The 23,442-nt window shown below is 44.4% G+C and overlaps 1 protein-coding gene across 3 annotated transcripts in view; it reads right to left on the minus strand.

Moving 5' to 3' along the window:
* LOC139578334 (RNA polymerase II elongation factor ELL-like) overlaps nt 1-23,442 on the minus strand; it is a 54,174-nt gene that overhangs the window by 18,142 nt on the left and 12,590 nt on the right. For 2 of the 3 annotated variants that reach the window (XM_071405782.1, XM_071405783.1), the window contains exons 2-5: nt 16,926-16,970; nt 5,922-6,043; nt 4,685-4,848; nt 3,267-3,517 (exon numbers count right to left, since the gene is read on the minus strand). In XM_071405782.1, coding sequence (XP_071261883.1) covers nt 3,267-3,517; nt 4,685-4,848; nt 5,922-6,043; nt 16,926-16,970 — 582 coding nt within the window. The remainder of the gene's footprint in view (nt 1-3,266; nt 3,518-4,684; nt 4,849-5,921; nt 6,044-16,925; nt 16,971-23,442) is intronic. The other variant, XM_071405784.1, reaches the window with a different exon arrangement.

Raw genomic sequence — 23,442 nt, forward strand, 5'->3', positions numbered from 1 at the left:
CTACTGACTCTGAAAAACACCAAGAAAGAAAGATGCCCAGAGTCCCTGCTCATCTGCATGAATGTGCCATATGCCTCCTTGCAGCATGCCTGAGGACTGCAGATGTGCCCAGGGCAATAAATTGCAATGTCCGTACTGTGAGACGCCTAAGACAGCGCTACAGGGAGACAGGACGGACAGCTGATCGTCCTCGCAGTGGCAGACCACGTGTAACACCTGCACAGGATCGGTACATCTGAACATCACACCTGTGGGACAGGTACAGGATGGCAACAACTGCCCGAGTTACACCAGGAACGCACAATCCCTCCATCAGTGCTCAGACTGTCCGCAATAGGCTGAGAGGCTGGACTGAGGGCTTGTAGGCCTGTTGTAAGGCAGGTCCTCACCAGACATCACCGAAAACAACGTCATCTATGGGCACAAACCCACCGTCGCTGGACCAGACAGGACTGTCAGAAAGTGCTCTTCACTGATGAGTCGCCGTTGTGTTTCACCAGGGGTGATGGTCGGATTTGCGTTTATCGTCGAAGGAATGAGCGTTACACCGAGGCCCGTACTCTGGAGCGGGATCGATTTGGAGGTGGAAGGTCCGTCATGGTCTGGGGCGGTGTATCACAGCATCATCGGACTGAGCTTGTTGTCATTGCAGGCAATCTCAATGCTGTGCGTTACAGGTAAGACATCCTCCTCCCTCATGTGGTACCCTTGCTGCAGGCTCATCCTAATATGGCCCTCCAGCATGACAATGCCACCAGCCATACTGCTCATTCTGTGCGTGATTTCCTGCAAGACAGGAATGTCAGTGTTCTGCCATGGCCAGCGAAGAGCACGGATCTCAATCCCACGTCTGAGACCTGAGCACGTCTGGGACCTGTTGGATCGGAGGGTGAGGGCTAGGGCCATTCCCCCCAGAAATGTCCAGGAACTTGCAGGTGCCTTGGTGAAAGAGTGGGGTAACATCTCATAGCAAGAACTGGCAAATCTGGTGCAGTCCATGAGGAGGAGATGCACTGCAGTACTTAATGCAGCTGGTGGCCACACCAGATACTGACCGATACTTTTGTTTTTGACCCCCTCTTTGTTCAGGGACACATTATTCCATTTGTTAGTCACATGTCTGTGGAACTTGTTCAGTTTATGTCTCAGTTGTTGAATCTTGTTATGTTCATACAAATAGCAGGTGACAGTAAGTTTATTTTTTGCTCAGTTTACTATTTCAGTAGCACATGTCTTAGAGTGATGGACTGTGCCATCCCCACAGCCTCCACAATGGACCAGTCCACTCAGACAGGTCTCTTGTACACAATGATTATAAAAAAATTAAAAAAAATGCAACTTTCTCGACTAAAGAAATCTCGGTCGACCAACAGCCTATCGACCAAACAATCGACTAAACGGGGTCAGCCTTAATTTTAACAGTGGCCAAGTAGCCGTTCTATCCTTCAGCCTACATTATCAGCCAATGTGTGGTGTTCAATGAAGGCCTAAATTCCATGAGACTTTTCAAAAAACATGAACCTGTCTATCCACCTGTCCTTCAGACAAGGTGGTGACTGAAAATGTTGTATTGTGTTTGATGCAAGAAACCACAACCAAATAAAATGCATTATTCACATACCATCATCATAATCATCACTATAGAGTATGACAAATGTATGCTACTCTGCGTATTGGCTACTTAGTTTATTCAAGCCTGTCTAGAAATACAACAATGCCCTTTTAATAAGCTCTTGACTCGCTTTTCAAAGATGTCTAGAAATGTACACGTTTTGTGCTCTTGTAGGAACCAACCACTCCCCCATTGTGACCAGAAATGAGCTATAACTGGCATAATAACTCACCAACTAGCAAAGAATATGCACACATGGCTACATGGAGCCTTCGTTTTGATCTCAAAACAAGTGCATCTACTCCTGACTGCTCGTGCCTGTCAATGCAATAGAATCCTACTCCGACACACTCTGCAAAATCTCCTGCATAGTTAGTTTTGCATTAAGGTTGGGTGATATTTGGGTAGACCACTACAATGTTACTCCGAAGATCACAATATCATTTTGCTACGTTAATGACTAGATCATTCCAGACTGTGCAATTCTTGTGCTTATTTAAGATAGTCGCATTCTCATTAAATAATCTTAGCATGGTATGTTGCATTGAAAGTGGATAACATGAAGTTGATTCGATTACAATTCCCACAGTAGAGGGAAACGTTGATAGTACTGTTAACAGGGACAAGTGTTTGAAGTTCAATCTCATGCTTCTCTGCTCGGGCAGGAATTTCTTCTGTGCGGCAGTCCTGAGGGATCTGCGCGCAGGAACATTGTTTAGGAACATGCAGATGCCTTGGAGCAGGTGCGAAGGCTGTTGGATTGTCTGGCTGGCTTTAGGGCCATGGAGAGTGCAGCTGCATTAACTGAAACTTGAATAGTGCGAGGTTGAAGATGGATAGCTAACTGCTGTTTGACTTGACAGGAAACTAAACGATTGTTTTTAATCCCAGCGCTCAGCTAGTGTGAAGCAGCTAATTGCTGTGTGGCATGCATTGGTCCTAAAATGTTATGCATCCCTTATCGACTGAGTTGAATGAAGCTACAGCAGCCAAGGCGATAATGTCTGGAATAACTTTTGCTGTTCTCCAAATCACATTTTAAAGCTGAAATCCTTAGTTGCTACATCACTTTTTTTTTTTAAGTATAAATGAATTACAGATACACCCCTTGATTCTTGATGAATATGAGCTTAGTTCAACTGTCGTATCCCATCAGAACCCAAAATATAAGATTATTTTACGACAATGTTAATAACAATATAAATGTAAACAAACACCGTATAGCCCCAAAACATGGTTAAAACTATAATGTTGATTTCATGAAAGGTCAGTCCTTGCATCCATAGCTCTGTCTATGAATTTGAATGTTTACATTTCTCCAGGCGCATCGATCAGCATTTTAGCAAACCTAAGGCGGGGAGCCCATTTTTTTATTGTTTCAATTGCGGTGACTAGCTTTAAAACTGTATAGAAATGCAGCTTTCACAACATTTCTTGGAAGGGGGAAGAAACCACTGAACTAACTTGAATATTTTCCCTAAGTTAATTTTCAAATGAATTTATTTTAATAAATTAGGGCAGATACAAATTAACACAATGCATCAATTTGTGATACCCCATGGCCACCCATGACTGGTCCTTGGTCCCCCCTTGGCCACCCCATTAAAAAATGTATAGAAAGCTCCTGCCTATGAGTGTGACTGACTTGACTAACCTGTTGCAGGAGGCTGTCAAGAGAGTCTTTGTCGAAGGGCAAGAGGCCGTCCTTCTGCAGGCGCAGGATGAGCTCCGGCTTCCTATAGGGCTTAAGGGCCAGCAGGTGGGTGAGGCGCTCCCTCAGGGGCCTCTGCTGCGCCGTGCTCTTCTTCCCCGTGCTGCTGGAGATTATGACAGGCCGCGACGTCCGCCGCGACGGAGCGATGTCAGACAGGCCAGGCGCTGGTTTCCGGATCTGCACCTTCTTACCTGAGAAAAGAAAAGCAACATTGTTGTGTGTAAGAAAGGTTGAGCCTTTGTGACATCTAACCATGAGAGGTTGGGGGTTGTAATGAGAAGTTCTAGGTCCATCTGAAGTTCTCTTCAACAGAGAAAAGCAAACACAGGGTGAACTTTATGAGAGAACCTAAGTTGTCTAGAAAGTTACCACAGTACAAATAGTTGAACAAGCTGCTTCCTGGCAAAACAGCCACATTAAATCAGACTGTGAACATGTGATGTGATGGTGTTTGTGGTGACTGGTCAGTTAGTTGGTTCGTTTGAGTCAGAGACGTAACTGTGTGAAGCTCTGAGCACCTAACCATCCGGCCAGCCCATTGAGCCCCACACAGGGAACCATGAGCATGCAATTATCCCTACGCTGTGAGCTCAGCCATTTTCACAAGAATTAAGGTCATACGGAGATAGAGTGTGACTAAGGCACAGCTTGGGACTCAAAATAAATTAAACCACACCGTTTCTGACTTCCTCTCCAACAAGTCAATTACAGCATATCCTAGAAGCTTAATTTTAAAAAACAGCAATGCATAACAGAGATCATGGTGTTTCAGTTCTAGGTACACTTCTACTTTGTTTCTGTTCAGGGCTACTATGGTCTTTACTGATGTGCAGCAGAAACAGTTTCAGTATGCAGCTCTCCTGAGACTAGTAAAAAGCCCACAGTCTGATGTTCACTTGAAGCAGCCATGCTTGTGTGTGCGCGTGTGTTTTCAGTGTGGAAATACAATCTCTAGACTGGAGGCGGCTAGGATAGGAGGCTAAAACTGCCACCGGACAGGGCCTCACTAGTAGGACGAAGGGCTGCTTGACTGATGCGGAAATAACACCATATTGAATTATAGCCTAGCTGATGAGCCTGCCACTGCTCTGGCTCACTGTCGCGAGACCCAAACACACCCTAAAATGAGACAGCTCACCATCAGCATTCACCCTGGATGTGAACCGACATGAGGGAAAGTGTCACAAAACAAAAACATGAACAGGAATGCAAAACCTCTTTCTAATACAGTATGCATATATCCTAGACAGGGCTATAGGCCTTTTAAATTAGTAGCCTATGTTCTGTTTGACTGAGCTGGTTCTGACCGAAGGCCCTTACCACAGCCGAGTGTAAAACGTAATGTCGAAGGGCCTTACCTACGTATCTCCCCCCAGGCTTGATGACGATCGCACCCCTGCTGCGGGTCTCCTCCTCTGCCTGAGCCATGCTTTGCCTGGCCTTCTGGTAGGAGTCGTCTGTGGCACACACAGTGATCTTGTCCTGGATCCCACCCAGGCAGTCCAGCTGAATGCTCCCTTCACTGGGACAACGGAGAGGGTTACACAGAAACAAAGACCAACAGGTCAACTCACTCCCACGCTTGGGGAGATTCTCTTAGCTTCCCTACAAAAAAGGTACAAACTTTTAACTTTGAGTAGACACATCCAAATGGCATTAGCTTACAGTTTGAGGAACATGTAACGAAAACAGAAACGAAATCCGTGCTTTTATTGCAAAAAAATAAAGAGACTTGAGGAAGCCCATTCAGTAAAACATTTTTTTTAAATGTAACAATTTTCTGTCTTAGCCTTTCCTTATGCTGCCCAACGCACCTTGCTGTGCTAATATTCATGACATACCACTGCCTTGAGTGCACCATCATTTGATTATCTATTCAACTGTGGAATCCCTAGTTATCAAACCAATGTTGCATCAAATTCTATTCTTTCCTGGTTTTCCCTGCCTTTGATTCCTCCTCACGTTGATGACGGTTTGGCAGGGGATATAACGGAATTGGCAGCCCTCAGTGGCTCTGCCCCGGGTTTATAGCGGAATTAGAGGCTCATGAGGATCCAGGTCGATGGGTGAACTCCAGCCGACCCAGTCTCTCATTAGAAATAGTTGAGGACATGGGTGTTAAAAAAACTAGCCAGTCAGAGCCGGGACTCAGTTCCTCGCCTTCCACCTCAATACGCAGACATCTGGCCCAATTCAATTAATTTGCTCAACATTTGTCTTTGATCAGACTGGGAGGCAAATAGGACAGAAAGCACACTTGAGAGCAGATGGCACTCACTCTGCACCAAAGCCTGTGATCAGGAAGTTCTCCTCCAAACATTTTTCAGAACTCTCCTAATCCAGTTCAGCTCTTAACCATGTTAACAAACTCCTCCGTATGCAAACAAACAGTCACTCAATTTAGCCTGTCCAAATAGACTTTTTCAAACCTACTGACAGAGTGGAGTCATGGTAGCTTCATTCCAAAACAGAATTCATATGAAATAAACAGTGTCAACTGTGTTTGCATGCATCAATGCTTATTATGCGTGTATATGAGTGATGAATGTCTCATATGTCAAAGAGGATGAGGCCAGCGCCTCTGTGCTCACTCACCTGGTGATGTACTGCTGAATGCAGTCGAAACTTCCCTGTGGGTTGTCTCTACCAACATTGGACAAGTAGAAAGTAAACGTCCGCAGCTCATTCGGATTTTCCGACCGTGGTATTGAGATTTTCTGTGGACGGAGGAGAAAATTATAAATCAATGGCAGACATTCTTCCAGAGAGTGCGTTTAAATGATCAATATGCATGCCTCTCCTTAATGTAAATATGCCTTGTCCATTGCTGTTCTGGTTAATGTTTATTGGCTTATTTCACTGTAGAGATTCTAGCCCTGTTCACTATACCATATCCAACCTCTCAGTTCCACCACCCACATATGCGATGACATCACCTGGTTTCAATGATGTTTCTAGAGACAATATCTCTCTCATCATCACTCAATACCTAGGTCTACCTCCACTGTATTCACATCCTACCATACCTTTGTCTGTACATTATTCCTTTAAACTATTTTATCGCCCCCAGAAACCTCCTCTTACTCTCTGCTCCAGTAGCTCTAGGCGACCAATTCTCATAGCTTTTAGCCGTACCCTTATCCTACTCCTCCTCTGTTCCTCTGGTGATGTAGAGGTGAATCCAGGCCCTGCAGTACCTGGCTCCACTCCTATTCCCCAGGCGCTCTCTTTTGATGACTTCTGTAACCGTAATAGCCTTGGCTTCATGCATGTTAACATTAGAAGCCTCCTCCCTAAGTTTGTTTTGTTCACTGCTTTAGCACACTCTGCCAACCCGGATGTTTTAGCCGTGTCTGAATCCTGGCTTAGAAAGACCACCAAAAACTCAGATATTTTCATCCCCAATTACAAGATTTTCAGACAAGATAGAACGGCCAAAGGGGGCGGTGTTGCAATCTACTGCAAAGACTGCCTGCAGAGTTCTGTCTTACTATCCAGGTCTGTTCCCAAACAATTTGAACTTCTACTTTTAAAAATCCACCTCTCTAAAAACAAGTCTCTCACCGTTGCCGCCTGCTATAGACCACCCTCTGCCCCCAGCTGTGCTCTGGACACTATATGTGAACTGATTGCCCCCCATCTATCTTCAGAGTTCGTGCTGCTAGGCGACCTAAATTTGAACATGCTCAAAACCCCAGCCACCCTACAATCTAAGCTTGATGCCCTCAATCTCACACAAATTATCAATGAACCTACCAGGTACCACCCCAATTCCGTAAACTCGGGTACCCTCATAGATATCATCCTAACAAACTTGCCCTCCAAATACACCTCTGCTGTTTTCAACCAAGATCTCAGCGATCACTGCCTCATTGCCTGTATCCGTAATGGGTCAGCGGTCAAACGACCTCCACTCATCACTGTCAAACGCTCCCTGAAACACTTCAGCGAGCAGGCCTTTCTAATCGACCTGGCCGGGGTATCCTGGAAGGATATCGATCTCATCCCGTCAGTAGAGGATGCCTGGTCATTTTTTAAAAATGCCTTCCTCACCATCTTGAATAAGCATGCCCCATTCAAGAAATTTAGAACCAGGAACAGATATAGCCCTTGGTTCTCTCCTGACCTGACTGCCCTTAACCAACAGAAAAACATCCTATGGCGTTCTGCATTAGCATCGAACAGCCCCCGTGATATGCAACTTTTCAGGGAAGCCAGAAACCAATATACACAGGCAGTTAGAACAGCCAAGGCTAGCTTTTTCAAGCAGAAATTTGCTTCCTGCAACACAAATTCAAAAAAGTTCTGGGACACCGTAAAGTCCATGGAGAATAAGAACACCTCCTCCCAGCTTCCAACCGCTCTGAAGATAGGAAACACTGTCACCACCGACAAATCCACTATAATTGAGAATTTCAATAAGCATTTTTCCACGGCTGGCCATGCTTTCCATCTGGCTGCCCCTACCCCGGACAACAGCACTGCCCTCCCCTCTGCTACTCGCCCAAGCTTCCCCCATTTCTCTTTCTCCCAAATACAGTCAGCTGATGTCCTAAATGAGCTGCAAAATCTGGACCCTTACAAATCAGCCGGGCTAGATAATCTGGACCCTTTCTTTCTAAAACTATCTGCTGAAATTGTTGCCACCCCTATTACTAGCCTCTTCAACCTCTCTTTCGTGTCGTCCGAGATCCCCAAAGATTGGAAAGCAGCTGCGGTTATCCCCCTCTTCAAAGGGGGGGACACCCTTGACCCTAACTGCTACAGACCTATATCTATCCTACCCTGCCTTTCTAAGGTCTTCGAAAGCCAAGTCAACAAACAGATTACCGACCATTTCGAATCCCACCACACCTTCTCCGCTATGCAATCTGGTTTCAGAGCTGGTCATGGGTGCACCTCAGCCACGCTCAAGGTCATAAACGACATCGTAACCGCCATCGATAGGAAACAATACTGTGCAGCCGTATTCATTGACCTGGCCAAGGCTTTTGACTCTGTCAATCACCACATCCTCATTGGCAGACTCGACAGCCTTGGTTTCTCTAATGATTGCCTCGCCTGGTTCACCAACTACTTCTCTGATCGAGTTCAGTGTGTCAAATCGGAGGGTCTGTTGTCCGGGCCTCTGGCAGTCTCTATGGGGGTGCCACAGGGTTCAATTCTTGGACCGACTCTCTTCTCTGTATACATCAATGATGTCGCTCTTGCTGCTGGTGATTCTCTGATCCACCTCTACGCAGACGACACTATTCTGTATACTTCTGGCCCTTCTTTTGACACTGTGTTAACAACTCTCCAGGCGAGCTTCAATGCCATACAACTCTCCTTCCGTGGCCTCCAACTGCTCTTAAATACAAGTAAAACCAAATGCATGCTCTTCAACCGATCGCTGCCTGCCCCTGCCCGCCTGTCCAACATCACTACTTTGGACGGTTCTGACTTAGAATATGTGGACAACTACAAATACCTAGGTGTCTGGTTAGACTGTAAACTCTCCTTCCAGACTCACATCAAACATCTCCAATCCAAAGTCAAATCTAGAATTGGCTTCCTATTCCGCAACAAAGCATCCTTTACTCATGCTGCCAAACATACCCTTGTAAAACTGACCATCCTACCAATCCTCGACTTCGGTGATGTCATTTACAAAATAGCCTCCAAAACCCTACTCAATAAATTGGATGCAGTCTATCACAGTGCCATCCGTTTTGTCACCAAAGCCCCATATACTACCCACCACTGCGACCTGTACACTCTCGTTGGCTGGCCCTCGCTTCATACTCGTCGCCAAACCCACTGGTTCCAGGTCATCTACAAGACCCTGCTAGGTAAAGTCCCCCCTTATCTCTGCTCGCTGGTCACCATAGCAGCACCTATCTGTAGCACGCGCTCCAGCAGGTATATCTCTCTAGTCACCCCCAAAACCAATTCTTCCTTTGGACGCCTCTCCTTCCAGTTCTCTGCTGCCAATGACTGGAACGAACTACAAAAATCTCTGAAATTGGAAACACCTATCTCCCTCACTAGCTTTAAGCACCAGCTGTCAGAGCAGCTCATAGATTACTGCACCTGTACATAACCCATCTACAATTTAGCCCAAACAACTACCTCTTTACCTACTGTATTTATTTTATTAATTTATTTTGCTCCTTTGCACCCCATTATTTTCTGTCTCTACTTTGCACTTTCTTCCGCTGCAAACCAACCATTCCAGGGTTTTTTTTTAGTTTTATTTTACTTGCTGTGTTGTATTCACTTCACCTCCATGGCCTTTTATATTTTTATTTATTTATTTTATTTATTTATACATATATTTGTTTGCCTTCACCTCCCTTATCTCACCTCACTTGCTCACATTGTATATAGACTTATTTTTTTTTCACTGTATTATTGACTATATGTTTGTTTTACTCCATGTGTAACTATGTGTTGTTGTATGTGTCGAACTGCTTTGCTTTATCTTGGCCAGGTCGCAATTGTAAATGAGAACGTGTTCTCAATTTGCCTACCTGGTTAAATAAAGGTTAAATAAATAAATAAATAAATATAGGAAAGGTCATCCATAATCTGTTCCATCCAATACATCCAGCAGCTGATGTCACAGATTTAGAAAACAAATCTAACAGTGTTGTTTGCTGAACGTCTCACTCACACACAACCCAAATCAAATTTTATTTGTCACATACACATGGTAAGAAGATGTTAATGCGAGTGTAGCGAAATGCTTGTGCTTCTAGTTCCGACAATGCAGTAATAACCAACGAGTTATCTAACCTAACAATTCCACAACTACTACCTTATACACACAAGTGTAAAGGGAAAAAGAATATGTACATAAAGATATATGAATGAGTGATGGTACAGAACGGCATAGGCAAGATGCAGTAGATGGTATCGAGTACAGTATATACATATGAGATGAGTAATGTAGGGTATGTAAACCAAAGTGCATAGTTTAAAGTGGTTAGTGATACATTTTTGATCAATTTCCATCAATACCATTATTAAAGTGAGCTGGAGTTGAGTCAGGATGTTGGCAGCAGCCACTCGATGTTAGTGGTGGCTGTTTAACAGTCTGATGGCCTTGATAGAAGCTGTTTTTCAGTCTCTCGGTCCCTGCTTTGATGCACCTGTACTGACCTCGCCTTCTGGATAATAGCGGTGTGAACAGGCAGTGGCTCGGGTGGTTGTTGTCCTTGATGATCTTTATGGCCTTTCTGTGACATCGGGTAGTGTAGGTGTCCTGGAGGGCAGGTAGTTTGCCCCCAGTGATGCGTTGTGCAGACCTCACTACCCTCTGGAGAGCCTTACGGTTGTGGGCGGAGCAGTTGCCGTACCAGGCAGTGATACAGCCCGACAGGATGCTCTCGATTGTGCATCTGTAGAAGTTTGTGGGTGCTTTTGGTGACAAGCCGAATTTCTTCAGCCTCCTGAGGTTGAAGAGGCGCTGCTGCGCCTTCTTCACAACGCTGTCTGTGTGGGTGGACCAATTCAGTTTGTCCGTGATGTGTACGCCGAGGAACTTAACTTACTACCCTCTCTACTACTGTCCCGTCGATGTGGATAGGGGGGTGATCCCTCTGGTGTTTCCTGAAATCCACAATCATCTCCTTTGTTTTGTTGACGTTGAGTGTGAGGTTATTTTCCTGACACCACAGTCCGAGGGCCCTCACCTCCTCCCTGTAGGCCGTCTCGTCGTTGTTGGTAATCAAGCCTACCACTGTAGTGTCGTCCGCAAACTTGATGATTGTGTTGGAGGCGTACATGGCCACGCAGTCGTGGGTGAACAGGGAGTACAGGAGAGGGCTGAGAACGCACCCTTGTGGGGCCCCAGTGTTGAGGATCAGCGGGGTGGAGATGTTGTTACCTACCCTCACCACCTGGGGGCGGCCCGCCAGGAAGTCCAGTACCCAGTTGCACAGGGCGGGGTCGAGACCCAGGGTCTCGAGCTTGATGACGAGTTTGGAGGGTACTATGGTGTTAACTGCTGAGCTGTAGTCGATGAACAGGATTCTCACATAGGTATTCCTCTTGTCCAGATGGGTTAGGGCAGTATGCAGTGTGGTTGCGATTGCGTCGTCTGTGTATCGATTGGGGCGGTAAGCAAATTCGAGTGGGTCTAGGGTGTCAGGTAGGGTGGAGGTGATATGGTCCTCGACTAGTCTCTCAAAGCACTTCATGATGACGGAAGTGAGTGCTACGGGGCGGTAGTCATTTAGCTCAGTTACCTTAGCTTTCTTGGGAACAGGAACAATGGTGGCCCTCTTGAAGCATGTGGGAACAGCAGACTGGGATAAGGATTGATTGAATATGTCCGTAAACACACCAGCCAGCTGGTCTGCGCATGCTCTGAGGACACGGCTGGGGATGCCGTCTGGGCCTGCAGCCTTGCGAGGGTTAAAATGTTTTACTCACGTCGGCTGCAGTGAAGGAGAGTCCGCAGGTTTTGGTAGCGGGCCGTGTCAGTGGCACTGTATTGTCCTCAAAGCGAGCAAAGAAGTTATTTAGTCTGTCTGGGAGCAAGACATCCTGGTCCACAACGGGGCTGGTTTTCTTTTTTTAATCCGTGATTGACTGTAGACCCTGCCACATACCTTGTGTCTGAGCCGTTGAATTGCAACTCTATTTTGTCTCTATACTGACGCTCAGCTTGTTTGATTGCTTTGCGGAGGGAATAGCTACACTGTTTGTATTCGGTCATGTTTCCGGTCACTTTGCCCTGGTTAAAAGCAGTGGTTCGCGCTTTCAGTTTCGCGCGAATGCTGCCATCAATCCACGGTTTCTGGTTTAGGAATGTTTTAATAGTTGTTGTGGGTACGACATCGCCAATGCACTTTCTAATGAACTCGCTCACCGAATCAGCGTATTCGTCAATGTTGTTGTTGGCCGCAATGCGGAACATATCCGAATCCACGTGATCGAACCCCCCCCGGTGCACTTCCAGATACAGTAAAACCACTCACCACAACCCTCTAACTTATGAGCAATATAGTTTACTACACACACACAAACATATCGGTGAGTAGTACTAGGCCTCAGTAGAATAGAGATTCATGTAAATTCTAGAAATTAAACCTCAAATCTACAACGTTGTTTGAATCCCTTGGAGCATGCCCCAGGCCCATCAGGTGTTCTGACATGTTCAGTGAATAAAGCTGTATAGCCAACAACAGCTTTACAACAGTAAACCCACTCACCACCCTGTAACTTATGAGCAACATACATGTAACTGCCCGAATAAAGGAAACCCCAATAGTGTCAGTAGGGAGTTTGGGCCACCAAAATCCCGAACAGCTTAAATGCGCCTTGGGATAGATTCTACAAGTGTTTGGAACTATTTTGGAGGGATGCAACACCATTCTGCCATGAGAAATTCCATCATTTGGTGTTTTGTTTATGGTGGAAAACGCTGTTTCAGGCACCGCTCCAGAATTGTTTAACTGGGTTGAGATCTGATGGCCGACACACACACCCTTTGAGAGCCCTCTTTCAAAGTCACGGAGATCTCTTCTTCTAGCCATGGTAGCCCAAATAATGGGCAACTGGGAATTTATATACATGAAGCACGATGGGATGTTAATTAACTCAGGAACCACATCTGTGAGGAAGTGCCTGCTTTCAATATACTCAGTATCCCTCAATTACTCAAGTGTTTCCTTTATTTTGGCAGTTACCTATATGTGTACTATAGGTAGGTGTCTGTCAGGCTTGCATGGTGGCGATGTGGGAGGATGATGAGTAACAGGATAAGGCTTGAGGCTAAAAGACGGGGATGCATAGCTGAGCTAGGCTAGTCCACAAGTCCCCACTGATCTGTGACATTCTGCTTGTTTAACTGGTAATGTAAGTAAATGTAACAAGCAGTAAATCGTTACACATAGGTATTTCTGAAGTAGTCAAGCCTGCTTAGCCATAATTGCTCTCCTGCTCCCATGTTACAGGTGTTGCTTCTAGGCAAACTTGGGAATGAGTGAAATTACCACCTAGACTACTGCCCAGCGCAGAGGCCTCTTAATCACAGGGTTCGTAGCTGGTCCACACATCTGTTGGACTTTGTTTTTAAAGAGGGAAAATAATTAGCCAAACACTGGGCTGCTTTTAAGAGGCCCATGTGATGCAGATGTGATGCAGGATCCCGATTCCAGTATTATCCAGTACTATAGACAGGTGATGGTTGAGGTGTCAGAGTTCAGTGAAACACCCCGTAATCTTCTTCGAACAACAGTGAGTATGTTAAACTGGCAGGGAGAGGTTGGAGAAATGAAGACCGATTTTAAAGCCATACGCCTCCCTCTCCTACAATGGAAAACAAATTCTAGAATTTGGGCCTGGACTCCCATGAGGATTTAAAAATAATAATAATGTTTTACCTACGCCTGCTGGGGTAGAGAGTAGTTGGGTATGTGAGCAAGTCTCACTTTAACAGGAGTGGAGCTCCAGGCTTGAGAGAAGAACAGAGTGTTGGATGGGGTAGAGCGAGGCATGGCCAGGGGAGAGGGCGGTGTTTTGGGGAGTTCTGGCAGGCTTGCTGAGCAGGCTGACCCCTGGCTTGGTCTGTTGGCTCGCTGCAGTGTTGGAGAGCTGTGACCCACTGCTCCTCTAACACACTGGGGCTGATATACTCAAAGACCGCTATCTCGGTCTCTCTCCCTCTCTCACTAGCAGCCCAGCTCGGTTTACCCAAGGTCCTAACACGTGTGGAGCCTGCAGGTGGCCAACTATAAATAAACACTGGGCTCTCGGTTATGTGAGACGCTCAGCCTCAGCTCCAGTACAAACCTGCCTTTTATGCTCCACATGAAGAGATCTAGCCTTTCACAGTGCGGAGTTATCAACCCATTGCCTTGTGTTTATAAGAGAAACTGAATGGGATTAGACCAATTATCGTAATGTCCAATTGAGGTAGCCTGGATATTATAATAATCTTACTTCACAAGAAGAAAACAAACAGGACAACGATCATGCTTCCTCATTCAAACGTTGCACTGAATATTATCGATTCACCCCTTCCTGATCATGCTTCCTCATTCAAACGTTCCGCTGAATATCATCAATTCACCACTTCCTGGTGACTGCAGATGTGCACACCAGACACCCCTCTCATCAGTCAATCTCACACACACTTTACAAGGGTAGTGTGTGTGTGTGTGTGTATAACCTGCGATGATTAAGAGGCAGTGGGACTCACTGGAAGGCAAAGGAGGGGTGAGTCAGTCTGACACAGAACAGGATTACAGAGTCGGGCCCCAGCTGTGAATGTGGGCTGATTGAGGATCCATGCAACAGATGTCCTGATCCCACTACAGGCAGGCCGGGGCCAACCAACCAACAGTAATGCTGCAGCAATGGGCTACTGCTTGAGCCTACTGGCAGTTATCTATGGACACTGGAACTTCACACAGATGTTACAGTCAGGTGGTGAATTACTACCCTCTCAAAAATACTTTACCCACATGAAAACCAGCGAGCCTCAAACCCACACTACATCTAGCCATAACCAACCAGACAGGTCAGAAGCAGCCTTCTCTCAGAGGAAATGCCAAGCCAAAATGATGCATTTTATTACCAAAACATGCACTCAAATAAGAAACAGGGAGCATGGAAAGAGTGGTAGTCCATCCTCAACAAAAAGCTGAATGAACAGCACACTCCAGCGCACCCTCTCCACCAGACAGACACGGTCACCCACCCTACCCCCTCTTCCATCTGAAAAGCAAATGGATTGTAACAGCTATTTCCAACCCCCTTCTCTCTCTGCCTCTAGCTCCCCTCATATTTTGCACAGTCCTGCAAACAAAGCCTCTTTTCAGGCCAGGGGCACTGGAGAGGACTGGCCCTTCACAGCAGCTCCTCCTTAGCGTAATTAATGAAACAGCTGAGGGAGAGGCCGTGCAAAGCAGGGGGCATTCATCGCTGGCACAAGCCTGTCCTCCTCGCCAAATACAGCCAGACATACAGCCTGAGGAACACTGACACACAGTCGCACACACACTGTCGTCCACCCACACAGGATGTTTACCATCCTTGGCCTGTTTACCTTTCCTGACTATTCTTTGAGCTGGTTCTATTATGCCACCTTGACCCTGGAAGTGACTGAATGAAAGCTCTGCCAATATGAATGAATGTAAATGCTATGGTCATACTGAGCAGCCAACACATTTAGCAGGTTACCCCCTCACTCCCCCGCTTTCATTAGCATTCCGGTGTACTAATAGAACATGTTCCTATCCAGACCCGCCATGATTCAGCCATTAAACACATGCATAATTCAGCACTTCAAACACCCAGTAAAAACACCATATTTTCTAACCATCTGATCTCTCAAGTTGATGGGAGCAATTACTGATACCTCCCGCTCCCACTAGAAGCATGAATTGGGGGGGGGGGGGGGGAGACAGGCATCTGATGGAGATTTAACTACCTTATGAAAAATGCAGCTTTAAACACTCTCCAGCTTTATCAAATATTAGATTGAGGGTTTCAAGTTTTAATGTCATGTGTACAAGTACAGTGAAATGCCTTTATTGCCAGCGCTAAACCCAACAATGCAGAAATCAATATCAATGTAGTACTAAAAATAACATAAGGTAGAAAAAAAAAAAAACACGAAAATAAGAACACGAGAAGTAAGCTATATACAGGGTCAGTTCCAATACCATATTTACAAATGGTTCATTAAAGACAAAGCCATGGTCGTGCATTGCTTCAAATGAGAGAATAGACTGTTCAAAACGTTTAAAGCACAATCCAATGGCCACTGAAACCTCTCACTTTGTAACCACGTTAGACACTGGGTTGCATGTGACCCACCTACCTTCTGTACACGGTACTGTTCAGACAGCTCGCTTAGCTTTAGCTTATCTAGGCCTAAACAGTACTGATTATCCAAACAATATAACGTAGACACGTTAGCAACATCTGTGGCACCGCTCCAGTTTATGTTCTGATGTCTGAAATGAAAACAAATCTAATCTACACCGTCAACACTTCAGTGTAAATGTCACTAACAAACTGACTCACATTAGTGAAGGCTTGTTTGATGGAGAGATTTTGGACCAGCAGCGTTAGATGTCTGGAATGCATACAGTGCTGCTCATACTGTGAATGACAATGCTCGCTTTACAGATAAAAAAATAAAATAATCCCTACGTGCTAATTTGTAGAGACTGATGCTGTCCATAGTAGAAGAGCATGCGATGGGACTTGTCTGGGCCTGGGTAGTGTGCCCAGACAAGTTCCTTGTCTCTCACATGCACAGATCTTCTGTCTGTCCACCCTGTGAGGGGAATATCTAGGCCTGCTAGTACAGCCGCACTCGTCCTGCTCAGTGCAGATGTAATTGTAGCCACACATGTCGCTGCCAAAATATGACAGGAAATCTAATCCTGCCAGTCACTCGCAGACAACACAGCTCACTGCAGCTACAGAGGCCGTCTAGTCAATACTTGGTTATACACACACAGAACACAGTCCATGAATTAATGTTTTACCGATAGAAAAATGTGGTCTGTGGTGCAAACTCATTTGCAGACTCTGATCTCACAATTTTACTGCAAAATATAAAGAGTTGTTATTTATAACTTGAAATGCACTTACCCCTTGGTTTCCAGTAAATCGGATCAGCGGTTGTGAAGACAGGTCCTGAGAGAGATAGAGGACAAATAAACAGTCACATTGAAAACTGATCCTACTGAACAAGTGGATTTAATGAGTCAAACTTCATAGATCCTGCTTGGTGGGCAAAAAAGAGGACTGTTCAGTAAAGCCCACTCAGGAGACAGGCACATTAAACAGTATAAAGACTGTGCATTACAATTGAAATCTAACCACATCCAAATGACCACCGGATTACCATGATGAATCTTTAACTAGTCTAAACGTACAGAAACCAGATGAGTAATCTGGATAATCTAGCTGTCCTTTATGATGGGACTAATCTGTCAAACAGCGTCACCTTTCCCACAGCAGTAACAGGTGAGTAGTCGTTCTCCCATACGCATACTACTCACTGCTTGCATGGAACTTTTAAAAAATTGTCCTGTTTGGATGAGGTAAAAGCCTTCTGTATTTCACATCAAGCACTCAGTTTACAGAGTTTTTTCGAAATTGCCTCGCTGTGCTGCTCCAACTAGCCTCCCTAAAATGTCAAGGCCTTGCCATCGCTCAACATATTAAAACATTGTCTTTAGAGGGTGACAGGATAGAAATGCAAAGCAAGCAGCAGGCCATCCACGTCAATCAGCTGCGCTCCCTTCCCTGTTTTCATATTTCACCTACATTAGGCACACAGGCAGACAAAAAAACCACATACACAGGCATTTCCTGCAAAACAATCTGTACACATAAAAAGAAGCATGCCAGTTGCGCTGCAGTAAGATAAATGTGTGGTGTCCTCATTTGTTTTTCAGCACTCAGGCTATTCAGTGCAACGGCAAGCAGTTGGTACACTGCCAGCCAATCAGAATGGTGTTCCTGGTGCTGACATATTTGTTGTTATTGTCCACTGTTAGCAGCCACCAGATGAGGCTCAGATAAATATGGTGAAGTTATGGGGGACAAACATTCAATAAATCAAAACTCTAGATGTTTGCAAAGCACTTGCATAAAATCAGATGAGCAATGAGCATAGGACTTGCCTGATCAATGTACTCAACAGCACAGCCAATCATATTAATTGCATAATGACACAGGCAGACTAAAGGCAGACTATTCAACTGAGTTGTGTGAATAGCCATGTGAATTACCTCACCAAAAGCCCAACACACAACAAAAAAAAAAAAACTAGTTGTGACCAAATATTTGTTCTAAGTTCTGAGTAAAATAACTTTGGTAAGTAACAACTTGTACATAAACTTTTATCCATAGCACTGAGGTTCTGGAACGCCATCAGTGTGGTCATCCATTTCTTCTAAAAGCCTTACCGTGTCCGAATGTGTGGGAGAAAAATAAGTTGGTTTAAGAACAGACGCTGGTGTTGAACTCAAAACAAGTTACCCCTTTCACCTACGGTAAACCTATTACACAATGGGTTACACTGCTAAAGAAGCCATGGTCTGCAGTACAGCAGACCACTGGGCACATCAGCGTAGAGCTTACTCTATCAAGTCAAGCAGACAAAGCAATTAACACACCACTACTGAACAAACCATTGATTGCATGATAGGAGACGATACAGGAGCAGAACATGATTTACTTGAACAAATCAAAAGTTACTTGTCACATGCACCGAATAAAACAGGTGTAGACCTTACCGTGAAATGCTTACTTACAAGCCCTTAACCAACAACGCAGTTAAGAAAATATTTACGATATAAACTACAGTTGCAAATAAAATATAAAGGGACACAAACAATCAGGCTATACACAGAGGGTACCAAGTCAATGTGCGGGAGTACAGGTTAGTCGAGGTCATTTCTACATGTAGGTAGGGGAAAATTGACTATGCATAGATAATAAACAGCGAGTAGCAGCAGTTTAAAGGGGGGGTCAAAGCAAATAGTCCGGGTGGCCATTTGATTAATTGTTCAGCAGTCTTATGGCTTGGGGGTAGAAGCTGTTAAGGAGCCTTTTGGTCCTTGAGTTAGCACTCCAGTACCACTTGCAGTGTGGTAGCAGAAAGAACAGTCTATGACTTGGGAGACTGGAGTCTTGGGACAATTTTTTGGGCTTTCCTCTGGCACCACCTAGTATATAGGTCCTGGATGGCAGGAAGCTTGGCCTGGGCTGTACGCACTACCCTCTGTAGCGCCTTACAGGATGCCAAGCAATTGCTGGCTAGTCTAGGAGACTAAGCACAACATGTTTTCCACTAATCATAGCCAAGCTTCAAGGAGGAACATGCCTGACAACTCTGACAAGCAATAGAGGAAGTCGCTCTGGTTTCCTTCCTCATTGACACTTCTGGAGATCACATGTGAACCAGGAAGAGAGGCTAGCCTGCCCAGAGCACAGAGGAGCCTTTGGAAAGAGTAGGGTGACGCTGCCATTGGGCAGATGGTGGCACTGCAGAACATCCAACGACTGACACTGAGCCCACTCACACTGGCAGCTGTGAACATGGCACGTTGTGAACAGGGTAACCCCTGGTCTGTTGGACATTGCCATTACCCAATGTATAATACAGGTTGTAGTTCTATGAATTTCTTTGCGGTCAGAAAGTGTTTTCTAATCATGGATGACATTTTGACACACAAAGGTCATTTGTGTGTTCAGCCACATCCGTATTATAGGGCAGATTCCGACCAGAGTTAAGTGCACATAATCGAACGCAAGTCCCTTTATGCACCTTTTTCTCCACGTGTATTCTGACCTTAAATTTAAGCATGAGATTAGCATGCTTTTCACCGGCTATTTGTTTTGGGTGGAGATCAAAGTAGTTAAGGTATGGCGGAGGCGTCTACAGATTCAGCGTATTCTGACCTCGACTTAATTCCACCACCTTTTCGCACAATGAATAAGGTCGACCGTCAGTTATACCAACATATATTTATAACTGTCACTTTAGTGGTAGTTTCCTTACATTTTGCATTATTCCATTACAATGTAATGGGGCATAAAGAACACAATGCACAATGTATCAAAACCAATTGTGACTGGACGATTTGGAGTGGAATACGTGATGCAACGTGAGAATTTCAATTTCACAAGTAATTCCGAATCGCATACAGTCATTGAAACATGCATGTCAAATTTCAGACCAACAGAATAGAGATCTTGTCCCAGGCGTTCCTCAGTACAACCCTGGCCTTTACTGGCTAGTCTAAAACCCAGACCTAGGAGCCTGAGCACTAGGTCTGGGGAGGATGTCAGATTCTCTATGACATTTGGAAAGGGGGAAAAAATGTATCCAGGGAGGGTCTTCTTCAGACAACTCTACCAACAAATCATGAGTTCGGGTATGCAGGGCTTAAAATGCAGGCGGGAACTGTGCTCATGTTTAGCTAGGGTTACAAGCAAATACAGCAATAAAGTCACGGGTGACGCGCCTCCCATTTCCAACAGACACCGGAACTTCTACAGGCGTGTAAGCTGGAATATTGGTGCATTGCGGGAGGCATCCAGTCTGTAGAGAGACTACTTCCTGAGATCTAGTTTTACCCAGACCTGTGCTCAATCTGAACCAGCCAGCCATTCAATGGAGCCTGCACGTTCCGTCAACCCCACCGCTGCAACATAAAACAGAGTACCCGAATTTATCTCCCCCCCCACTGACATAGTGCAACACTCAGCCTGTTCATTTGAATGGGCTGCTGAGATGTCACTATTCTCTGGGACTGGAGCCAAGAATGTTCCACAGAGCTAACCGTAGGACACAGTGTGGCTCCTGAACGGGCCATGGATGTTCACAAAACTGGAGAACGGCCACCAGCTGGTGTCACGCAAATAAGAGAAACCTCAACGAGTCTAGGCCCAAGATTATTCCGGGGCGTACCTTTGCATGACGAAGATGAAGCTAGAACAGAGTTGGGGTAGGGCTGGGCGATAAATATAATTAATTAGACTCATTCAAACGTATGCTTCTGCGCAATATTCCAAATGCCTGTATCGCAAGAATCAAGTTTGTTTATATATATATATATATAAACAGAGTGTTTATGTCCGCTTGTTCTCATGTCTTTTTGGTCTTGTCTCCTTCACTCCCTCTGTGCACCTTTCCATTTTCACCAGTGATCTGTATATAATGTCTCCACCCTAACAATGGGAGTTGTTTTCCCAAAGGCGGGAAGGCAGGCAGCAAGCTTATGTCTATAATAAGCCCATAGAAACTCATTGGGCTTATTTTGGACACATTTTGGCGAGACACACACCCCCACCAAGCCCGTCCCCATCATTTAAAACAAAGATGTCAGAGAGGAAGAAGTGATCTCTCTGACAAGTGGTTTCAACTCGCTATTTGCGTTGGAGGTTTGGTCCAACAGAATTGGTCAAATGGACACAGAAACAAACTTTATTTTACTGTAATAGAGCATAGAAAGGCTAACGATACTCTTTTTATGTCTCAACTGCTCAAATTGCATGCAGACACTACCAAAACAGGATTATCAATTAACATTTAATTCTGGAAAATGAATGCTCAGTTTGTCGCACAGCCACATCCCGCAAGCAGCATTTGAACTGTTTTACTGTCTAGTCTGTTTCATAAATGTGCAATAAGCATAAAACAATTATATAAAAGGAAATGACAACTCGTTCCCATTCTGAGAAATAAGGTAGGCCACTTGATTTCAACATCTGAACCAGGTTCAAAAAAAGTTGGAGACGGACAGAAGGGTGTGTTCATAATAATTAAACTCATCTGCCTTGTTAGCTAGCAAATAGATCTAAATTGGCTAAACATGAAATATATATATTAGCTGGCCACTCAGCTGGGCCTGTGCTTGAGAGATTGTTTATGAGACGTGTACATTTTTTATAATGCCTGCTACATGAAGTTAGTAATTATTAGTGAATGTGCATTATTCATGGTTCTGGTCAATTTTTTTTATTTTTAAAGCATATTAATAGACTGAGTTTGAAAGCCAGATCAGTGATTACTATAAAAAAGGTTGAACTATTTTGATAAAATAATGAATTGTTAGTGGGTCTTGTGGTTGTGGAAGACTCAGGCTCTTCAGAAAGTAATTCAACATTTTGCTGTGTTACAGCCTGAATTCAAAATGGATTAAATTGATGGTTTTCCCCTCACCCATCTACAAGCAATACCCCAGAATTACAAAGTGAAAATATGTTCTTAGAAATGTTATAACATTTATTGAAAATGAAATACAAATCTAATTTACTTAGGTATTCACATCTGACTCTATACATGTTAAAATCAACTTTGGCAGTGATTACAGCTGTGAGTCTTTCTGGGTAAATCTCTATGAACTTTGCACACCTGGATTGTACAATATTTGCACATTACTATTTTAAATTCTTCAAGATCTGTCAAGTTGGTTGTTGATCAATGGTAGACAGCCATTTTCAAGCCTTGCCATAGATTTTCATGCCGATTTAAGTCAAAACTGTAACTAGACCACTCAGAAACATTCAATGTTGTCTTGCTAAACAACTCCAGTGTATATTTGGCCTTGTTTTAGGCTATTGTTCTGTTGAAAGGTGAATTTGTCTCCCAGTGTCTGTTGGAAAGCAGACCACCAGGTTTTCCTACATGATTTTGCCTGTACTTACCACTATTCCATTTCTTTTTATCCTAAAGAACTCTATAGTCCTTGCAGATGACAAGCAAACGCATAACATGATGCAGCCACCACCATGCTTGTTGAATTTGCCCTAAACATGACACTTTGTATTCAGGACAATAAGTTAATTTCTTTGCCACATTTTTTGCAGTTTTACTTTAGTGCCTTATTGTAAACAGAATGCATGTTTTAGAATATTTGTATTCTGTACAGGCTTCCTTCTTTTCACTCTGTCAATTAGGTTATTATTGTAGAGTAACTACAATGTTGATCCATCCTCAGTTCTCCTATTACACCCATTAAACTAATGGTTTTAAAGTCACCATTGGCCTCACGGTGAAATCCCTGAGTGTTTATCTTCCTCTCCAGCAACTGAGTTAGGAAGGATGCCTGGGTCTTTATAGTGACTGGGTATATTGATACACCATCCAAAGTGCCAAAAATATCACCATGCTCAAAGGGATATAAAAATTTCAGTTTTACCCATCTACCAATAGGTGCCCTTCTTTGCAAGGCATTGAAAAACCTCCCTGGTATTTGTTTGAAATTCACTTTTCGAATTATGGCCCTTACAGGTAATTGTATATGTGGGGTACAGGGATGCGGTAGCTATTCAAAAATAAATGTTAAAACACTATTGTTGCACAACTTGTGACTAACACATTTTTACTTCTGAACTTATTTAGGCTTGCCATAAAGGAGTTTAACTTCTCTAGGATAGGGGGCAGCATTTTCACGTTTGGATGAAAAGCATACCCAAATTCAACTGCCAGCTACTCATCCCCAGAAGATAAGATATGCATATTATTAGTAGATTTGGATAGAAAACACTGAAGTTTCTAAAACTGTTTGAATCATGTCTGTGAGTATAACAGAACTTATTTAGCAGGCGAAACCGAGGACAAACCATTCAGATGTTTTTGTTGTTGTCA

This window comes from Salvelinus alpinus, chromosome 6 (genome assembly GCF_045679555.1).
Source record: "Salvelinus alpinus chromosome 6, SLU_Salpinus.1, whole genome shotgun sequence".
Taxonomy (NCBI): Eukaryota; Metazoa; Chordata; class Actinopteri; order Salmoniformes; family Salmonidae; genus Salvelinus; species Salvelinus alpinus.